The 22,102-nt window shown below is 37.3% G+C and overlaps 1 protein-coding gene across 2 annotated transcripts in view; it reads left to right on the top strand.

Annotated features, from left to right (window-relative positions):
* PPP1R1B (protein phosphatase 1 regulatory inhibitor subunit 1B) overlaps window positions 1-21,104 on the top strand; it is a 52,889-nt gene extending 31,785 nt beyond the window's left edge. The window contains exons 4-6 of one of the 2 annotated variants that reach the window (XM_072404007.1): window positions 6,060-6,132; window positions 11,413-11,610; window positions 20,860-21,104. In XM_072404007.1, coding sequence (XP_072260108.1) covers window positions 6,060-6,132; window positions 11,413-11,610; window positions 20,860-20,876 — 288 coding nt within the window. In that variant the 3' untranslated portion in view covers window positions 20,877-21,104. Of the gene's footprint in view, window positions 1-6,056; window positions 6,133-11,412; window positions 11,611-20,859 lie in introns of both variants that reach the window. The other variant, XM_072404006.1, reaches the window with a different exon arrangement.
* Window positions 21,105-22,102: the final 998 nt, after the last annotated feature.

Genomic DNA, 22,102 nt, shown 5'->3' on the forward strand with positions numbered 1-22,102 from the left:
TACCCCTTTGAATGACACACGGCTCCCCGGGCATGTGCAGTCCTGAGCTTGTTGTTGTAGTGGTCCGTAGGTCCGAAAAGGTTGGCGACCACTGTCCTTTTGCATAAATGCAGTCTCTGGCCATCTCTTGAATCAAGCTTGTACCCTTCAACCATATCTGCTGCATGTCTGCAGTTTCTAACCATCTCCTGTAGCATGCTTGTACACTATAACCATCTCATGTTAAATGTCTGCAGCCCATACCCATCTCTTGTACTATTCTTGTACCCTTTAACCTTAACCTGTTACATGTTCGCAGTCTCTGACCATCTCCTATAGCATTCTTTTACCCCCTAACCATTTCCTGTTGATGTCTGTAGCCTCTGACCATCTCTTGTAGCATGTTTCCACCCTCTAACTATCTCCTACTGGATGTCTGTCGTCTATGACATCTTTTTGAAGCATTATATTTACTTGTGATGTAAGGGCCAACACTTGAGGCCTTGTATAGAAAATCATTTGATCACCACTGGTTCCTTTAAACAACTGTAAAAAAAATGTTATATTCCATCCCATATTTATTTTATAGTTTTTATGTAGCAGAGTCAGGCAGTGAATGGGTTGACTTTAGTTTAGCTGTTTTTGGCTGATTAAGCAACTAAACAGGTAAAGCTACCCCCCTTCTGACAGACTGCCCTTCCTCCCCACCACATAGGGTGAAAATACGTAATGGAATTTGTGATGAAGGGGGGGGTTGAAATTCAGAGCATTAAACAAAAGGGTTTATTTAAAGCGAGAACGTTCTGCTCCAAAATCACAGTGAGTATGACCTCAAAGGCACAGCAAGGCCACCTGAGAAGTTGTGTGGGGGAGGGAACAGAGTGAGGAGGATGCCAAGCTTCAAAAGCTCATTATTCAGGATATCTAGATTGCAACAGAATAACATCTTAAGTTTCAGTGTACACTATACAACTTTGTGAATCTCCAGCTTTAATATATATTACAGGTATGGTAAGCATTCCATGTCTTTCATCAGCTGTTGATATGTAAGACTCTAGATGACATATTTTGCTAAGACCAAGGGCTCATTCATAGCAGCGGTGAAAAACGGTGTGGTTGGCCACTCCCGAGTACGGTAAACACATTAGAACACAGCTGTGGTTGTGGCTGTGGTGCAGTTCTTCCTCCAGAAAAGTAAAAGTAAATATGCAGCCAAAAGCAACTTATCGCTCTATGGAACCACGCAGTGATCCACCGCAGCCACGTGCAGCCATGTATATGTGCAGCAGAACACTGTGGTCAACCACGGTCTGAAATCACCCCAATAGTTAAACTTTAACAGCACCACCATAGGTTGTCTTTAACCAGAAAAAAATGCAAAATCATTACAGCGCCTAGGGATAGTAAAAATCATTCTGCAGTTAAAGGTATACTAAGAAATACCCAGGAAACCCTTGCTGAATTCATCTTTGAAAATACTAATTGCTTGGCTTACATACTTTGAGCAGATTAGAGATTCTGACTTTCTTAATTGCTTACTAAAGATCACTCTCTTAAGATGACCTGTCATGCATGTATGAGTGCATAATGTAATCCAGGGTGAGAACAATTTGAGCAGTCAATAATGGGAAATGATCTAAGTGTTCTAATAAATCATAGACTCAATAACAGCAGGCAATTCCTAGAAGCAAAAGAGGGGAACTCTTTATGTCTGATGCACACCTCTGCATATGGAAAGGTTTCTTCCCAGTAAGAGCTGTTATTATGTGGAATAGGTTTTCTCAGGAGCTAGTCCCAGGTGATTCTAGATGTGTTTCTAAATGCACCAAATATAACTGGGTAATAACATGTAAAATTATTAACACCTTAGATTGCTGATCTAGGGAATATTCTATTGCCTTAAAGAATCAGAAACCTTTTTCTTTCTATTGTTGAAGGCAGATATGTAAACCAAAATTACATTTACCACTTTAGGAGCCAGATTTCTAGTAAAAGGGATTCCTTGTACAGAAAGGTGTTGCTCCCAACCTAACCACCCTTCCCAACCTGTCATGTATCCCATGTGTCCCTTCAATGTGCCCATGACCTGGGAGAGCGACGGGAGGTCATTTCATTTCTATTTGCCAAGAAGTAATAGTCCCAAAAGTACCCCACTTTTATCAGTTCTGGATCTAAAGCTGATCAACCCCAGCAGCTCCAGCCAGGCAACGCAACAGAATAAGTAAGCATTGTTTGTGTTTGATTGGCTTCTGCTGCAAAAAAGTAAAAATGCTTAAAAAAAGGAAAGTATTTCTAAAAAACTTCCTGTCTATATGTTGACGCAAACTTGTGCATTAGGTGATTAAACATAATGTCCACTTTGCAACACATATTAGGTATCACCGCACATGCAGGAGTTACAGCAATAATTACTAAACTTTACAATGATGACTATTTATGGAGTTGGCTTTGGGTAATACTTGGGTATTGTACATTTTCCTCATTTTATGCGCCTTTTTTCATGACTCATCTTTTATCTTTCACAAGAAAATGAGGAATAATTTTCATTTAAATTGTAATGAAAATTTAAATGTGATAAATGTTAGCACCAAAAAATTTACAACCACCACTGTTTTTCTCTATTTGGTCTCCACTTTCCGAATAAATATAATGTTTTAAGTGCAAAAAAAATACATTTTAAAATGTGTCCTAAAATAAAAAAAAATAATAAAGACTTTCACTTTTTTCAAATAACAAACAGGACATATCTGCCCACAAGAAAACAATTTAATTCCAAGTAGTAGCCTCACATGATCCAATAATTGCTAGCAATGTGCCTGCTTTAAACATTGCTTGAAATGATAAGACAATGCAGGGGTTAACTACCAAAATGACCAAAAGTGTTGTCAGCCTTTGGAATTGCATAACAAGATGGAAAAACTCTTACAAGGCAAACAGATTATTCCTTTCCTCAAAATATTTATGTTTAAGGAGACATCTAGGCAGATCATCTAACACTAATCCTTTACACAGAGCAATGAGCTGGTTTTACACTTTATCAGCTGATGTTTTTTGCAAGAAAGATAACTTTTTGATGATCTACAGCTTCTTTTGGCCCCCTTGAGACCCGTGGTCAAAAACTGCATATTTATCTGCTCCAAGATGCAAAGCACACTATACTAAGGAGTGGCAAACCGCACCATAGGCCAACATTTGTATGTATTACCCTTCCATTTCTGTTGACATTTTAAATCTTCCTCCGGAGAAGAAAAAGCAACCACATAGTCAGAAGCAACATGTTGTATTCAGGAAACCTGCTGCAATCCCATCATAATGCCAACTGATCTGCATGTAAACTCTTGCTCAAAGCAGCTAACAACTCCTCCTGTACAGTTAAATGGGAGCGGAAGCATCCCCTATCACTCTGTGTCTGAAAGGGACCTTATTGTCTAATCCAGTTTCTAATCTAGGCCTTTTTAACATGGGTAAAACCTTAAAATAACTTTTAGGTCTTGAGGGAACCCCTACTATAATTACTATATCCACAACTAAGAGTATATTATTGTGGTGGTAATAGGATGAATGTCATTGGGAAGAATGTCACCTTTACAGATAGCCAAAAAGATCATCTGGTATCTGATCTAGATCGTAAGCTCTACAGGCCAGGGACTTCTTCTTCTGTGTCACTGTCTGTATCTGTCTTTTCATTTGAAACCCCTATTTAATGTACAGTGCCACTTAATATGTTGGTGCTATATAAATCCTGTTTATTATTATTATTATTATTATTATTAATAATAATAATAATATCTGTTAAACTGGCCTGAGTGTCACAAATTGCTCTTACCCCTAGCAACCTCTGGCAGAACCCTTGCGTTCCCTGGATTCCTGGTTGAGAAACACTGATCTAATCAGTAGGTTGTATCTATGCTCTTTCTTCAATGATTCGTGCTGCTACAGTCTTGGACATGACTGTAATATTAGGCTAGGATTACAGGACTTGGTGGACAAAATACCATTATATATTTTAACAGTGTTTTTAGCTACTAATCTAGGGTTCTACTAAAGAGTGTGACATTGGTTCATTACAATAAACCTTTCCTCAGAAACACAATACAGCTGCCACTGCCAACCTCCGTCTAAAGATTCTAGTTGTATGGCTCAAACACTGACCAACTGGACTCTGTAAGGTCTGAGGCAATATTCTGGATTAAGTAATCATGTGTATGAATCAAAACTAAACTCAGACATCTTTGTGTGCTTGTTCCAAATAAGGGACACAGGGACAATAAGGAGAAACATTAAAAAACAAGAAATCAATGAGTTAGAAACTACCAATGGTAGCCTCCATATCTTTCTCTGAACTGTGGGCCCAGGGTAGCCCTTTTTATTTCACTCTGCAAGAGAACTGTATTAATGTGAATATTGTAGCCAGAGCTACTGTTGTTGTGGTCTGCTTTTTAACTTTTCCATTAAAGTTTGCATACAAGGATGATAAATGCAGGAAGATTAAACAATTTAGTGCATGTATTATTAATATTACTTAGAAAAATATGGCATTTGCTTTTAATTTGCTAATATGGAATGGAACACCAGTAACACTTGCAAAAACTTTAGCCATATAGGTGCAAGTATTACTCATAAAGAAAGAAAGTTCTTCTATGACCGGCTGCCTGATTACCAAATGACAAAGTATATCAGTATATAAACACTCTGTATCATCATCTAATATTGTTAAAATGATCATTCAAGTATTTACTTTTCTGTAGGCTTAAAATAGAACTGATGAAGATTGTAATAATTCCATGTAAAATGTCAAGGCCTGTACAAACAACCCTGCACTCCCCCGCCATTACCCCTTGCTTGTTCTAATCAGCAGAGCCTCTATGCTGTAGAAATCACAGCTGGCTATCTGTGGACTTGAAATAAAGAATATGACCCACAGCAGTGTAGGCTCAAGGGTATAACGTGTCCCTAAATGTTTTAAAGGAGCACAGCATGACAGCACTGCTTGTGACAGTGGGGATGTATCACTGGAAAGTTACTTAAAACATTCTGCTGAGACTGCAGAACCATTCTGCTGCTTAGAAAACACTGTTTATTAACCCTATCCTTACCAATAATATAATAATATAGATATAGCATGTGTGTAAATGTAAGGCTGCATACACACGTGTAATAATTGTCGTTGGAAAGGATCTTGATCGTTCCCAACGACAAACTACTGCATGATGCATGAACGAGTGCTGTACATACAGCACCATAATGCTCTTTGGAGAGGGGGGGGGGGGAAGGACGGAGCTGAACCCCGCTGGGTTCTGTCTCCTTTTACTTCCATTAGGAATACCACTTCCTCTTCACCAATGTATCATGTCAGTAGAGAAGCACCTAAAACTAAGCCCTAGACTCTGACACGTGACTTCTTTTCTTCCATGAATTACTGCCATTGGAAGTGCTATGTGAATGGAGAAGTAGCAAGTAGCAGGCTTTGGCTGATGTAACTGATATTCATCTTTGTAAAGCAATTAAAAAAAATCCAAATATTTATATTTACAAATATAAATTAAAGCAGCCTACTAAAACACACACACACACACACACACACACACACATATATATATATATATATATATATATAAATATAAATATATAAGCATATATATGAAAGCACTCATCAAATGTTTTTTTTTAATCTGTCCTTAAACCTTACTTACTCATGAGTTATGAGTGATGTTCAGTGCAGTAATACCCTGAGCTTAGGCCAGCGTGATGACGCACTTCTAGAGAGTGCAGGAAGTAGACTGAATGAAGCTGGCAATCATTTCACATAAAAACCTGCCAATATCTTGTGAAAAAGCAAACTGCATATGGAGGACAGGACTGAATAAAATATGTGTATTTCAGCAAAAGGTAATGGCTTTTTCACATTCTTCAGAAACTCTTGAAGCCTATGAAGTTAGCATGTGTTTCAATATGCCAGAATATTGTTGTACTGACTTTAGTATAAATGGTTAAAGCTTAATTCTATGATCACAACTGTTTGGGGTAATTCTTTATTATTTGGAGCCTAAATTTTACCTCTTCTTATTCCCAATAAGAAGCTGTCAGGAGATGCCCAACCACTAAAGACAAAGAGACCTAACCCTTGTCCCTACATTCCTCCATCAATTAAAGGTATGTAACTATATAGTCTATTATATGTATATATAAAAATTTACCATGTCATTTCAAAAGACATTTTTTAAATCTGCAAATTTAAACAAAATAATACTTGCTGATCCATACATAAAAAAATCTTTTTTAGGTAGTTCTTCTAATTAGGTTATAAGATTCTGTCTCCTGAATGTGCACCTTATCACATGGACTGCTAATTGAGACTACCAGTGAATGTTTCAAATAAATTATGCATGCAACCATAACTAGAGTACATGCATTTACACAGGAACTGGTTGAAAAGAGCCTGCAGGAAATCACAAGCACGTAGATGCAACAAAGGATGTAAAAAACAACTGAGCCAAAACCAAACCCCACTTTAAGACACACAGGATGTACCGGAGTTATATTTTAAAAATGTTCCAAAAGCAGATAATGCAAAGGTTTGTGCTGCAGATGTAAAAGGCTTTCTTGTTTCAACATACACATAGTGCATGAGCAAAAACGTGTATGCTTGATAGGGCAGGACACTCTCCTACTGTTTGCATGACAGCTGTGTATACATACATCTCTACCTGACCTCTTTGTATGATACAAAGAGGGGGGGGGGGGGTCGCTCAGTAGTGCACATCTGTTGTATATATCCATCTTCTTCTTCTATATACACAATTCAAGCTGTTCCTCTGAATTCATCTGTATATCCTACATTTTCTATTGAAAACACCAAGATGATAGCACTCTAAACATCATTCCTCATAATAATTTATAATAGTAAACACTAAGTCCAATTGATGTTCAATGTTTTCTTTCTTGGTAGATAATGGAAGTTAGATCACCTAGTTGCAAGCAAGTTCTTAGGCCTTTACATTTGCCAGAGACAACTATCAGTAATAATATTTAGGTCTTAATAATATTATTTAGGTCACAAAGGGTGGGGATACCCCAAGATGAACAGGTTTAGGGAACTTAGCTGCATACAGAAGTTACATTTCTATCACTGGTAACAATCTTTTTTGATCATTTCCAATGACAGTAGAATGAACGAGCACCCCACTGCGTTCTCCTTGCGAAAGGAGAATTGAAAAGACAATGGTTGTCCCCAATCTTTTAGTGATCCGCCACAGTGGATTGCTAAATGACTTTAGGAGACTACTGTGCACTTCTGGATTCTTTCAATTTTCTAGCATGTGTACATAGCTAAAAACAGTAAAATCTTTCATGTCAAGTCTTAAAGATATTTAAACTGCCAGTAGGTGACGAAAGCAACCAGATTCCTTCCATTCAGAAAATATTTCATTTGGGTGGACTGAACTATGAATGATGACTCCAGTAAAAACAGTTTGTATCTAAAATGATTAGATAGTTATAATTTCATAAATATATTACCCTACTTATTAGGAGTTAATCATATTAGCAACACAAATTGAGCAGCTCTCTAATACTTTGCTCTACAAGGACTAGAAAGTAGATGAATCATTTAGTGTTTTAAGACAAAATGTTAAATTTATGGACCCTATCTAATTTACCAGTTCTTCTAAAGTGCTCTATCCATAATCTGAAGTTTAAGGTTTTAGTTTATTCAGTTTTGGTAGGTTTAAGTACTCATTGGTATCTATCAGAATATTCACAATTGGGACCTTTCCAATAGAACTTTAAACTATGCACTACCCCGGTCACCAATACAAAACCAAATAATCTACTGCAATAAATTAGTATAATAACATAAAATAATTATTGTTTCCTGTTAGACTTAGTTGAGGATTCTTACAAATATTCAACTGTTAGAGAACATGCACTACCTTCTTCTCTGATCATTTACTTATTCTACTTCCATTTTCTTGGCTCTCCTTTAAAAGGTAAACTCTCTGTACACCCTATTTTTGTTAGACTGTACTAAGAATTGCCCCCACTTTCACCCTGGAACTTTTTTACTACCTACCCACTCGCCCCACTATCCTGTTCTGCAAACTTTTTTTTTTAAACTTTCCTCCCTAATGTACTAATCAGAAATTTCATAAATGTTTTGTGCTTTCTTCTAATTCTTCTTCTGATTTATGAAAGCTCTCCAAGGGTGGAGAGAATACCCTTTTTATACTCATTAGTGAAGCTGAATGATCCAGAAAACCTGGAATTGACCTGGTCCAGGATCCAGCAAATAGCAAATGACTTTGAAGAAATCAATTCCAGGTTTGCTGAATCACCCAGCTTCACTGATGGAAGTGTATCCTCTCTAGCCTTGGAGAAGTTTAATAAATCAGGCCCATTATGTTATCCCCGGGCCACAAGGAACCTATGTTCACTGCATCTATCCCTAAAATGATGACACTTCCTCTAGTGGACCTTGTAGGTGTCTTCATCCTGTCTTCACAACATGGTGGGTTACTGACCTGGAAAGCATATATGCAGCAGAACAATTCCAAAAGAAGGATAGATAAACTTGCAAATTTACATCCAAGAATTAGTGTTTAATAAAGTCAATTAGCACACACCAGTTATCTCGAATCCCTGGCAAATGCAAAGGGTTTTGGTGATAACCCATCCCATATTTCTACAGTTACGGGTTCTTTTTAGGATTACTGGAGGCTCCTTTTCCTTTTCCCAGTGATTGGAGAAAAAGGAAATATTCAGTGCTTCCAGGTATGCAAGAGTATAGGACATATTTCAAGAAAAAGCGCTTGCTGACTCAGTACATGGGATCCTCATCCTATGTAAGCTATGAATTCCTTAACTAACTGGACTCTACAACATTCTCTATGCAGCTGAAAAAACAGTGGATTTGTGAAAGAAAGATAATGATATGCTGATAGGTACAGTAAGTAAAGTAAAACTTTTGCTTTGCCCAAAGATTTGGTTCTCATAATACCATATTATGATATATCAATATAATTGTGGAAAGTAGCAACAGTCATGTTTGGCACTACTGTCCATGACTATTGAATGTATATAGCGCAGGGAGCTCTTGTGCCATTGAAAGCTAGATGAAGTGTGAGTCAATGACACTTAAACATCCGGAGCAAATATGTCCAAATCCTTTTAAATAATTATGTAATAAGTATTTTGTAAAGTGGACCTTTTTGCATGTACTTGTGAGGTGCATTACAGATGCATTACTACATTAGACCTATTACCAGTGCTTTTTACACAACTTTTGTTAAACGGAAACACCTGCTAAATATCTCCAATAAACAACAAACATAGTAGATTTTTTAATAGTATGTGGCAAGTAGTTGGGCCACCAAAAAACAAGACTTTCTCCAGTGGATCTTCTTTGTAGGTCTTTGGCTGGATTCCACTGATAGAGATGCTGCAGGCCATGTAATCAGTGGTCCCTATTCTGCCTCACCCTTACATTTGTTATTTGATGTAGGGGTAACAGCACTACTAGGTTTGCAAAGGTCAACCTGCATGTATATGCCTTTCTAACCCTGTTGGATTTTTTTCCTGGAACGTTCTGAAGGCAAAACTGGGCAGAATGCTGCACATATTAGCAGCGAGGGACCTCTGAGAATATTCTTTGTTCTCAGTTTTGCTTGGTCCCCACTATTAGTAGTTCAAGATTCAAATTTTAATACACAAGCCACTAGTTATAAATTGTTGGCTGGTAGCCTGGTTGAAGTTTTAGCTTTCCAAAGTTAAATGGACCTATATTTCCACCTTTTGGTTTTACAGCATATTAAAAAAAAGGAAAATGATGTAGCATGTATGAAAAAAACATGGTCATTAAAAGCTTTCCCCAGGGAAAAGTAAAGCTTACTGGTGGGTATAAACACAGATGATCCTTTCAAGTTTATGTTATTTGCAGGCTATGTGTTAAGTTTTTCCCTCCACAGTCCAGTCTTTAACACATAATGATATGTTTTCCCTAAAAGCTACCTTTTAGGGAAGATGAGAGTCTCTTGTTCTGGCCAACAATCTTATGTCTGTGGTAACAGTCCCACACTTGTTAATTGCTGTAGGGGCAGGAATACAGATCAGATGGGCTACACTCCCTGTTTTAAGCTCTCTAATGACATAAACAAGGCCAAGAAAAGTTTTAGGTACATATAAACCCTAATAGTAATCTTCTCTTATTTTCATCCTGTCGGTCAGTTAAATATAAATACTGGTATATATTTTAGCATATCTGTTAGAAAAATAGAAGAAGAAATACTGGTAATTGTGACTTTGACCTTAAAAGTTCTGTTCTTTCTGCCTATGCTGCACTTTTTTTCTTTTCCATATATCCTATAGAGAAGAGGAGGGCATATTCTGCGGGAGTGACAACACTGCTTTTTCTTAGATATGGCAAGGCCAGTAAGCATTGCCAACCTAAAAGTAATGCTACTATCACATCTAATGACTGTTACATTGCCATATATTACATTTTTGTTCTTGGATGTAGATACAATGTAAGTATCATTCTACAGTTAGATGGCTGCTTGTAAAATGCTAACAGTCTCATAAAGTCTCTAGTAACATGTAAGCAGTTGTTTGGAGTTTTAGGTTGCAGGCAGGGTTGCTTATGCTTTAACCTAAAAACTAAATAAAACACTTGTGGTCAAAAACTGAATTCCATTTCCTATGGTATGTATAGACTGCCAGTTACCAAACAGTATGTATGTCCATTTCATGCTAAAGCGTAATTCAGAACTTAAATGTGGTCACACGATTTCCCCTGGTGGATCACAGGTTCCATAGTCTGACACTGCTTAGACATACATTGCGTAGGAAACTCAATTGAAAGTGAAATTTAATATACAGTAAAACCCTGGTTATCCGAAACTCAGATAACCAGAAAATCTGACAGCTCCGCTTTCTTGATTGCTTCTGCAGCCCTAGCGGTGTTGTTGCATGTGTTCTGCATCCCTGCTCCGTGATTGGCTGAGGGTAACCCTAATGACGGCTCAGGCATCATCAAGGTTTCTCTTTTCATAGCCATTCAGCACTAGAGGTGAATGGGGACAAGTCTACCACTTCAAGTCTAGTGCTGAATGGCTGAGAAACCTCAGTTTCAGAGTAACCTCACTTAATAGGAAACTACACTTACCTGGAATCCGCCATTTCCTGTGGGCGCCAGATAACCGAGGTTCTACTGTATATAAATTACATTGTACTTTTATATCTTTCCTTTTGGAATAATATGTTGCAATGGAATTAAATATTCCACATTTTCAGTCCGACAATATTTTAAATGTTTAGATTCATTGTGGGTTCTCTGGTGGACCTCAAGTAGTATGGGATTACAGAGTTAATTTTAATGTATTGATTTTAAAAGGCTGATTCCTCAAGGTGTAGAATTATTGGGGTTTTTGTGTTTTGCAGCTGTCCAGCGCATAGTCCAGTCTCACATGCAGTCCCTTGGCTCTCTTGGTGACAGTGATGATGAAGAAGAAGAAGATGATGATGAAGAACAAGGAGAGGTACCTGAGGACACTAAAACTGGAACAGAAGAAACATCTGTAGAGTCCTCAACCACTGAACCAGAGGAGTGCCTTGACTCTAGCGTGAAAAGTGACACAGGTAAATACCCAAAATGTCCATAGTTGGCAAATCATCATATTCATGACAAATTACATAAAGATGACAATTGCCAAACTCTTCTTGGACTGGTTTATAAGAGAAAATTTCCTTCGAGCCTCCTAGACTCCACAAACTGGGGAAAAATTTACTATTTGCTTCTTTTTTGTCTGGTGCCTCCAGATAAAATTGGGCTCTGGGGTGCATATGAGAGCTGAAAATGAAACCAAAAGACTTTTGGCTTTTTGATGGGGTTAACTTAAAGAAGTTTCAATAGCCTTTTCCAGGTGGAAGTGGGCTGCTTTTGGACTCCAAGCTAGCAATGTAAGTTATCACCACGCAAGGTATAATTCATGTGAATGTGGGGAAAAGTCACTTTGCAAAAAATCCTCAATCACGTGCAAAGAAATGTTGCTTTTTCATAATTGTATGGCTGACGTCAGAAGAGCTTCATCTCATTTAATAAGCTAAGTGAATTATCCCTTTCAGAGCGATAATTCACTTTGCAGACTAAAGCAACTCAAATGTACACTGGCTTTGCCTGATAATCGGCTCAGGGATGATATCGGTTGAGAATCTGGCATGCGTACAGCTCCCGTCGTCCATCACCCGAACGACCGTCCTGGCAGTCCCACGGACGACGAACGAGCAGGGTGCTGCTCCGTTGTTCTCCCCTCATCTCTACATGGAGCAGAACGGTGCTGTATGTACAGCACTCGTTCATGCATCGTGCAGTCGATCCTTTCCAACGACAAAAAATGTGTATCCAGCCTAACACATTAACTCTCTAAGCAGAGGTATCTCTAAGCAGAGCAATGATGAAAGGTCCCTTTCTGCTTACTCTGAGAAAGCAGGATTGTTTCTTTGGAGAGAGCTAGAGAAGGTTACTAAAGATGCATGTTAAGTAATAGGATAGGCAGATATCTTACCACCCTTTCAATGTCAGATCTGTATTTGTACCATTATTCTATAGATTGTGGTAATCAGCTCAGATTCCTAGCATTTCTTTCTGCTTAAATACAAAAAGAACATACAAAGTAACAATATTTAAAAATAGATCAAGACCTTCACACAGTAACTACAAAGCTTCTAACTTCTATTGGGGGAAGATAGCTGCCTAAATCTTGACAACATACAAGAGGATCTGCTACAACATAATAACATTAGTAACAGACAGCATGGATTTAGCAAAGTGCTACTGGCTTTATTTTTATGTGGAAACCTAAATAAAGTGGTGGCTATGCTATATATTTAGTTTATGTGGACTTCACTTGAGAGTATATTTTGGTTCCTTATAGTGAGATGTTTGGGAGACTTTTTTCACTTCCTGATAGTCTATGACAGCAGGACAAGAAAGTAATTGATTGCTAGTCAATAGGACAAGAAGACACTGGCAGTAATATTAACCTAAACCTTACTCAATTCTACTGAAAAAGAAGTTCCAATCTGCATTTCACTGAAAAGATTTTTAAATAATTACCATTTCCAACGGGAACAACTGAGGGCGTAGAGCTATGTAATTTTATTATCGTTTATAGACTTAACTTTCACAGCTGTTCCAAATCCTAATTTCCATTTTGTTACCCTGAAATCTTAATGGCAGGTCATATGTATTCTGGGAATCTGTGCTGGCACTATGTAGACTCAGATTGAGATATAAAGTCCTACATGGTAATTTTCTACGTAGACAACCTACAGAGATATGTGCAAACTAGAAAATACATTTTGCTGGGAATGCTTAAGCATTACAAGCATTTCAAAGTTCCAAACTTAGAAAATCAGTATGCTGCCTTTTCTTGAAACATATCCAAAAAGGTTACATACAGACCATGACAATTATTACACAGTATTTATATAGCACCATCATATTACACAGCGCTGTACAAAGTCCATAGTCATGTCACTAACTGTCCCTCAAAGGAGCTCACAATCTAATGTGCCAACTATAGTCATATGTCATTATTGTAGTCTAAGGTCAATTTTTTAAGAGAAGCCAATCAACCTAACTGCATGTTTTTGTAATGTGGGAGGAAACCAGAGTACCAGGAGGAAACCCACACAGACATGGGGAAAACCTGCAAACTCCATGCAGATAGTGCCCTGGCTGGGATTCGAACCTAGGACCTAGCACTGCAAAGGCCAGAGCGCTAACCCTTGAGCCACCTGCTGCCATTGATGTGACTATCTTTAAAAATGTGAACTGACACAAAGTTAAAAAGCTAGAAGGAACATAGAGGGCCTTCATGATGTTATTCCTATACTACGGAGCATTTTATATGACTTTCCTAATAATATCCAGGATTCAGAGCCTAATATTCAAAGTGTGTATAGACCCCCTGGGCCACAAATTCTGGATCTTTTCAAACCAAGAGATGTAATTTGTGGGATCTATTTATTTCACATTAAATAGGGCATAAGCAAAGCCTGAAAAAATGATCACAATGGCCTTGATTGTGCTCAGTTGCTATCAGACTTAGCCACCTTGCTGAGAGCTATGAAACCACTTCTGGAGGTTTCTAAAGCACAGGAAATGTCATATAGATGGGGACCACAGTTACAGGTTCCTTTTACCCAACAAAGAGTGACTTTTAGAAGAAAATACAACTTTTATGGAAAGATTTTTTTTGCTTAAAGTTTTGTTTGCCTTTGTGGTTACAAGCAATTTTATAACCACTACTGGAGACACCACAAATGAAACACAGTGAGACTTTACATATATTAGCTTGAATTTCATACTTTCATTTACTAAAATGTAAAAATAATATACAAAAGTGACTATACCTATTTTTCCAGATCGACATGTTGTAATTAGAGCCTACTTTTGGATGTGTAAAATTACAACACTGAAGACCTTTGTAAATGTAATGATACTTTATTTGAACTTGCAATAGACAACTTGCAGAAGCTACAAATGCTTTACTTCTTTATTTATCACTTATAACACAAATATGGAAGAATACAGCAATATTAAACCTTGGCCATTCATACCATCATAGTGACTGAGCTCTCCATGGCTGGAGAGGATACACTTTCATCAGTGAACCTGGGAGATCTAGCAAACCCAGAACAGATCTGGTCCAGCATTAAAAACATTTGCTAACAAATAGCAAATTACGTTTAGGAAATTCATTCTAGGTTTGCTGGATCACCCAGCTTCACTGATGTATATTTATGTTCTCCAGCTTGCGTCAGGTGTATAGTTAGTCTCCACTGGGAGATTGATAAGTGATCAATTAGCAATGACCACTGTGCTTTCCTATGGAAAGGTTCCCCCTTCTCCTCTCCAAAGAATCCAAAAAGGCTCCATGTATGGATCATTTCAACAACAGAAATCTGACATTTGTACAGTCATTATGTGAAAAATAGCCTTCCTCCTTTATGAACAACATAACAAATTTTATTTCCACTAGGACAATAATTTGTTCCTTATTCTTGATATAAAAAGCATTAGATATTGCTGATGAATGTCTATTTTCTATAAGGAATAAAGGGATTCCTTGTAATAAATGTCATTGTGATAAATAAACCATCAAGTACATCCTGGAAGAAAAAGGAAAGATAACTGACATTAAACTAAACATTTTTACTTAAAGCGTACCTAAACTCAAAATTTTCACTTTACATAAAAGGGTAGACAACCCTTTTATATAAGGTAAAAATTCTGTTTGTTTTTTGCAAAAAAAGTGCAGCACCCCCCTTTAATTCCCACTTTTTTACCTACGACACGCATCCCAGGAGGCTCTTGGCTGCTCCTTCTGCGCATGCAGGGAAAGAAAATGCCGATCTCACGCATAAGCAGTGGAGGTTTTGCCAATTTCATCTAATTCGGCCGGTTCAGTTCTTCTAAAATACCTAAAAAATTCACATATTTAGTAACATCCATTTATTGATATAATTTAAACTCAAATGATTGATATAATTACCTCTCTATAACAGATATTGCCATCATTATGTTCTAAAATGCTTACCTTTCATCCTTCTAAAGGAAAGATATGTTTCCATAAGACCAGGCCCTGTAATACCTCTCTAGAAACCATACCAGACTTGGAAACCCCCAGTTTAAGGTGTGGCACAGTAAGTATAAAGTTGAATGGGCCAGAATCTTTAGAAATGTAAATTCCCCCCCACAGACATAACTCACATACAGCAAAGTCAGAAAACTTCCTGGAAACTTAAATATACTGGGCTACCAGGGTAAATTCCCCTTGAAGAAAGACTTGAAGTCAGTGTACCTATTACCTCATCTCCTATGCTTTAGTAAAGAAAACCACTGAATTCATTCCTAAACTCAATCTGAAATTCTCCACAAACAAAACTCAGAGCTGGGGGTCACAAAAGCAATAGCACACACACCTTTTTTGTTTATATATATATATATATATATATTTAGAAAATATTAACTGTTCCTATTGACAGTGCTGCTGACATACAGCATTAGAGGGTTGCAGCAAAGTTAAGGAAACATTTTTTTCTCGAATGAACTTAGGGAAAAAGTAGCCCTTTGGGCAAAGTTCAGAGGGTGCTGGGAACAGACATTCTCATGTAGCTCCCAGCCCCCTGTGGGTATCCAGTGGCTTGGCCTTCTCAACTGCTGTGCTGGTACTGGAGGTTCACTATCTCCCCCCATTCATTCTCTATGGGCTGTCACAGGTAAGATGCTACATGTTACATCTCATCTCATCATGTGGGTACAATTTACAGGAGTAGTAACCACGCTTCATGGTCATCTGAACACAGACTTAGAATCAGGAAAAAAAGTCTGATTCATAAGCTATGCCGGAAACATAATTTTCAGAATTTCAAGAGACATTTTTTTATTTTTTTGCACTTGAACAATGGTATTTAGGTATATTGAACATGGCTTTGATGGGATTAAATAGAAAACATTTTGTACAGATAGGCCTGAAAAAAAGCCAAGCTTTGTGAATACATAGGAAAGAGAGTTTAATGTATCATGGAGACCTCTGGAATAAATTATGAACACTATCCCGGAGCCCTATCATTCAAAGTACAGGAATAAAATGATAAAAATCCTGTTTTTCTGGTATAGCTGTCCAGCCAATATGACCCTCCTCCCCTTTCCCCAACAGATTTATGTTAGTGATGTAAAGAAAAAGTGGGGACTGTGACAAATCCTCTCAAATAATGGAGGTATTGATGGATGCACTGTATATGCCATGCACATACAATGAACTTGTTCTTATATGTGAACCCTGTTAGAACGAGAAATGGTGTACCTGTAACTAAACAGAATTTCCATGAAACTGTTAAGACTGAGTCCATGTTACCGTTAATGCTAGGTAGGAAGTAATATGTTTACTTAGCTCACAGCTGAATGTGACTCACATTCTGTAAAGATAATTGTAAAATAAACAGTAAGAATATGATATTCATATACATATAGAAATTATACAGCTAGTTCTAACAACAAATTGATATTTAAAAAAGATTTAGGATATCCTGATAATTATTTACCAATATCCTATATAAGATGTTCTTGTTCATAAAATTTTGAAAGTGTGAAGCAGAACTTTTCCACCACCCCAATGCCTGCCCTGCAGTCTTCTATCCTGCCCAGTAATGTCATGGGAGCTTCCTCTTCTTCCTCCGATGGCTTGGTGAGCATTCTTCCAAATGTAATGATGTGTAAGCGCCACTTAGTCTCAGAGTACTGCGAGCCCATCCTGCATGATGACTTGTCATAAAATGCATATAACAAACTAGGTTTAAAAGAATTTGGAAAAATAACACAAGTGTTGTTCTGCCCCTGGAAGACAGTTCATATTGGACAGAGAAGGAAGCCAGGGAGCATAGAGGGTAGGGAGCGTGGAGGAAGAATAAAAAAGAAAAAATACTAATGTTACACTTTATAAAAAGACAGATTATGCTAACATATATACACTTTCTTTGTCATCTTTAACACCTAAAAACACATATAATATACATGTGGAAATGCAGCATTTCTGTGCAACTGTAAATTAGTTTCAGGCTTAATAAATAAAAAAGTGCAATAAACAAATAGTCATCGTAAAAACTTTTGTACTGGTCTGATGTCAGAAAAGATAGTCATGCTATGGATTTCTGGGTTTAACTCTCAGCAAATTGTTTTTTCATTGTTAACTGAAGAAAGCAGTTGATGTTTTTTGGCAAGTATGAAGACACTGAGTTATTAATGAGTAAAAAAAAGTGGGTACTGAACATGCCACATGTGCTCATTATTTTTAGATTGTACTGATTTGTAATTCAAACACAAACGCAGATAAAGCAAGGGGACCTTTGTACTATGTAAATAGCACAGTGGATGTTTATTAGAATAACACATATTGCAGAATTGTCTGTGTGTTCCTAGGTTTAGCAGACAGGGCAGCAATACTAGACGGGGGCATCGACCTGTAACGTTTAGGGATCAGCACAGTCACATGAATGAACAGACATAGGGCTGTTATTATAGTTCAGGATCTGGCATAGTCATTACTTATAAAGTACTGTACAGAAAATGACTATAATTATTTTAGCAAATGCATGCTTTAAAGGAAACCAGTTTGAATTAAAGGCATTTTCTTAATAATGTAGCTCTTCAGAATTGGTATAGAATATGTAGATCTAGTTCATCAAAGCTTAATAGAACATAAAGTAACTAGTAAAAGTAGCTTTAGATGAAACTGAGTACATTAGTAGATCACCTTATACAAAAAAATAAGGTTTTTCTAGGCAGTGCTAGTTATTCACAGTACCGTGTTCTGCTGCTTGTGTACTATGAATTTGTATAGAAGAATTACATGCTTCATATAGCTAACTGCACAAAATGTGACGCAACGAGCAATACAACAATACTATAGAAAGGGCTTTGTGGCTGCAAACCTAACTTAAAGCCATATGTTATTAACAGGCCCATCTAGGCAATATGTACAGGCCCAATATAAGTATAAAGGCTTAAACAAGGTGTTAATACAAGTTTAATTCAAAATTAAAATGAACACAGCACCACCTAAAGGACAAATTGAAAATGTCACCTACTAAAATAAAAAAAGGCATTGGTATTACACCCTCTTCTATATGTAGGTCAGTGTTTTGCCAACCCCATATTATTTGGACATTCGAAAAAAGAAGAAAGGTGATAGAGAAAGCTTGGGGTTTTGGAGACAAGATCAAGACTGTATTAGGCTTTAGGCAATTCATACAATCAATTAGGTGCAATTCACATACATACAAGTACATAGGACAATTGGTTTTCAAACCTCAATAAGGTAATCATGGGGGTGGTTCCTGTCAACTATACAGATTGGTAGCTACAAATCCTTGTAAAACAAAAAGACCGTCCCAATCTCGACTCGTGGGTTCTTTAGGGGTTATGCTGAGAACATAACATAGCTATAAGAAAAAACAGCAAATATTTATGCATACAAGGTATTATTCAAGGATATCTGTATATATACAATAAAGTGTAATTAGGTCAAATTATAAAAGTAAAGGCAGGAGGGTAGCATTGAATTTTCCACATAATGCATACTCATGACAGGTCATTCTTACATTGATTAATTACTGTTCAAACTTTAGGCGAAACTATGAATCTAATATGGAATTTTAAAGTTAATCAAAGAAATAGAATGTCACCTACTAGTAAACCTTGTAACTGCAAATTCAAAGATCTTTTTATTAGATTTTAAATAAATTAAAGTACATTTGTTTATCTCATTTTGCAGATATTTGAAATTAATTAAGATAATGAAACAGCATTTACCCTGCCCCATCCTTTTTATGTCATGTGGCCTCCAATAAATCCAGGTTCAGGTGCCCAGATGCCTACAAACAGTGCCAGAATCTTTTGGTTCTAAACATCTTATGTCACTGCTCTAAGCACTGATTCAACTTTTACTTCTGAATCCATCAATCAGTAGTACCAAAGTAATCCACCCTGCCCACTCCAACAGGTTTAATGTAAATCCATAAGGAGTGCTCCTAACAACCAGAAGCCAATAAAAGCCAATAAAGCTGTTATTGAAAATGGTGGGAAGCACTCTCATTGACTTCTGGTTTTTAGAAAGTGCTCCTGCTGATTTATATTAGTAAGGTGTGCAGAAAGGGGAAAGTAAAGTCACACTCAATCAGACAAAGAAAGTCAATTCCTAATAAATGTTCAAATTAATTCCCTACTTTTCTAGATTTACATTAGTTTGAATGTTGTTATTAATGGTTTACTTTTTAGTCTAATCTACTTTAAAAAAATCAACTAGTATATGGCCATCTTTAAAGAAACCATAAACAGAGGTCGTGCAGCAGGATGCTGATAAATTGCGGATCTTGATTATTGCTCCATACTCCCTAATAGCTGACGTTACACTGTTTTGTAAATTGGGCCCACTACTCTATTCACTTATTATATACTAGTGCCATGTCCCCGATTAACTGGCATATATAGTGGAAGGTTCCCCCAGTGAGAATGACAGGCAGATACTATTGTCAGATGTCCCACTGAGGCAGATACTGGTGGCAAGTGCCCCAGTGATTGCAATACACAGATATTTGTGACAGGTCCCCCAGTGACTGGTTACACAGTGACAAGCAGATACCAGTGACAGGTCTCCCAGAGACAGGAGGATACCAGTGACAGGTCCCCTAGTGACAGGTCCCCTAATGAAAGGCAGGAGGATATGAGTGAAAGGTCCCCCAGAGACAGCAGGATACCAGTAAAAGGTCCCCTAATGACAGGCAGATACCAGTGACAGGTCCCCTAATGACGGGCAGATACCAGTGACAGGTCCCCCAGTGACCAGTCGCACAGTGACAAGCAGATACCAGAGACAGATGCCACAATGACAGGCAGATACTAGTCACAGGTCCCCAAGTGTCATTCACAGGTAGATACCAACCATTCTTGTCCTTGTACCCCATATACTACCTTCTATGACAGTTGGGTCCACAAAGGCACAATTATCAAAAGCTAATTGTTTTTTTTTAATTGTAAATAATTGTTTTAACTTTAAATTTCCTATATATGGCGATTGTTTCCACAACAAAATGAAAACATATTGTGGAGGGGGGCAATCCTGACTTTTGTTTAAAGCGACTATTCATTTTGATGGTAACACTTGAATTAGAAAACCATGGAAAAAAATTTCTAACGTTTTCCTAATGTATATTAGCAAGCCAGAAATGATAATAAGATAATATGAAGTATCTATATGGACATGTAGCTAAAAATCAACAAGATGTATGCTTATGTAAAATAAAAAAATGTCTTTTTTGTTGCAGATACACCACGTGAATAGCGATTATGAAGCCGCTATAATGTCCACATGGTACAGCTGTGACACTTTGCCTTACCTCTCTACAACCTGGAACCAAGTTGCTACCCATAACATTAGCATGATCCCCATCCTTCTTCTCATATCAAGCCATTCATCTCAGAGTGCCTCGTCCTGCTGGGGGAAGCACACAATCTTGTATATTTAAATGATATAGTCTGCTTTTGCCACTTAATAAATTCTTTAGAAATACTATTTGCATTTTTATTGTACAAATGTCTGCTTGAACTACTATATGACCAATGGATATTTTTAAATGAAAAGCACAAAAACAATATGTAGACTTTCATTGCTGACATGTTCTATTGAAAAAATCTAATAGCCTGGTGGTTATCCAAAATTCTACATTTTGAATCTAAAAACTAAAACTAGGTTACTCAAATTAGACATTGCTGCATGATTGTTGATTAAGTAATTCAGAAAGGTTGAAGAGAGACAGATAATCAGCATTCTCAGAAGGTCAGAAATGGTAGTCCCAATTATTGTTGTTATTATTATTATTATTATTATCATTATTAATAATAATAATAATAAAAAAAACATGATTTATATAGCATCAATATATTACTCAGTGCTATACATTAAATAGGGGTTGCAAATGACAGACCGTAACACAAAAGGAGGAGAGGACCCTGCCCTGAAGAACTTCTAAGAGTTGGGGGAAGTATCACACAAAAGGAGTGGAGCATATGGAATGGTGGGTAAGCTGTGAGGGTTTTAAGTGATGGAAGAAGACGGGTAGGCACGTATGAAGAGATGGGTTTTGAGTGCTCTTTTAAATGTACAGAAAGTAGGAATAGGATGAGGAAGACCATTCCGAAGAATCCAGAGAGTTGGGGTCGCTCTAGAAAAGTCTTGGAACCATGCATGTGATGAGGTTATGAGTGAGGAAGTCATTAGTAGGTCATTGGAGTGGTAAAGAGAGCAGCTAGGGGAGTATTTTTCTACCAGGTCAGAAAGGTAAGTAGGTGCAGATCTGTGGAGAGATTTGAAGGCAAAGCACAGGAATTTAAATTTGATTCTAAGGTGAAATGGAAGTCAATGAAGAGAACTAAAAAAGGCAGCTGAAGAGTAGTGGTGGGAAGGATGGATATGTTTGGCTGCAGCATTCATAATAGATAGTAGAGGAGAGAGATTGGTTAGTGGAATACTAATATTTCTAATAGTCCGGGTTTTCTTTTTAAAGACCC

This window comes from Pyxicephalus adspersus, chromosome 3 (assembly GCF_032062135.1).
Source record: "Pyxicephalus adspersus chromosome 3, UCB_Pads_2.0, whole genome shotgun sequence".
NCBI classification, from domain to species: Eukaryota; Metazoa; Chordata; class Amphibia; order Anura; family Pyxicephalidae; genus Pyxicephalus; species Pyxicephalus adspersus.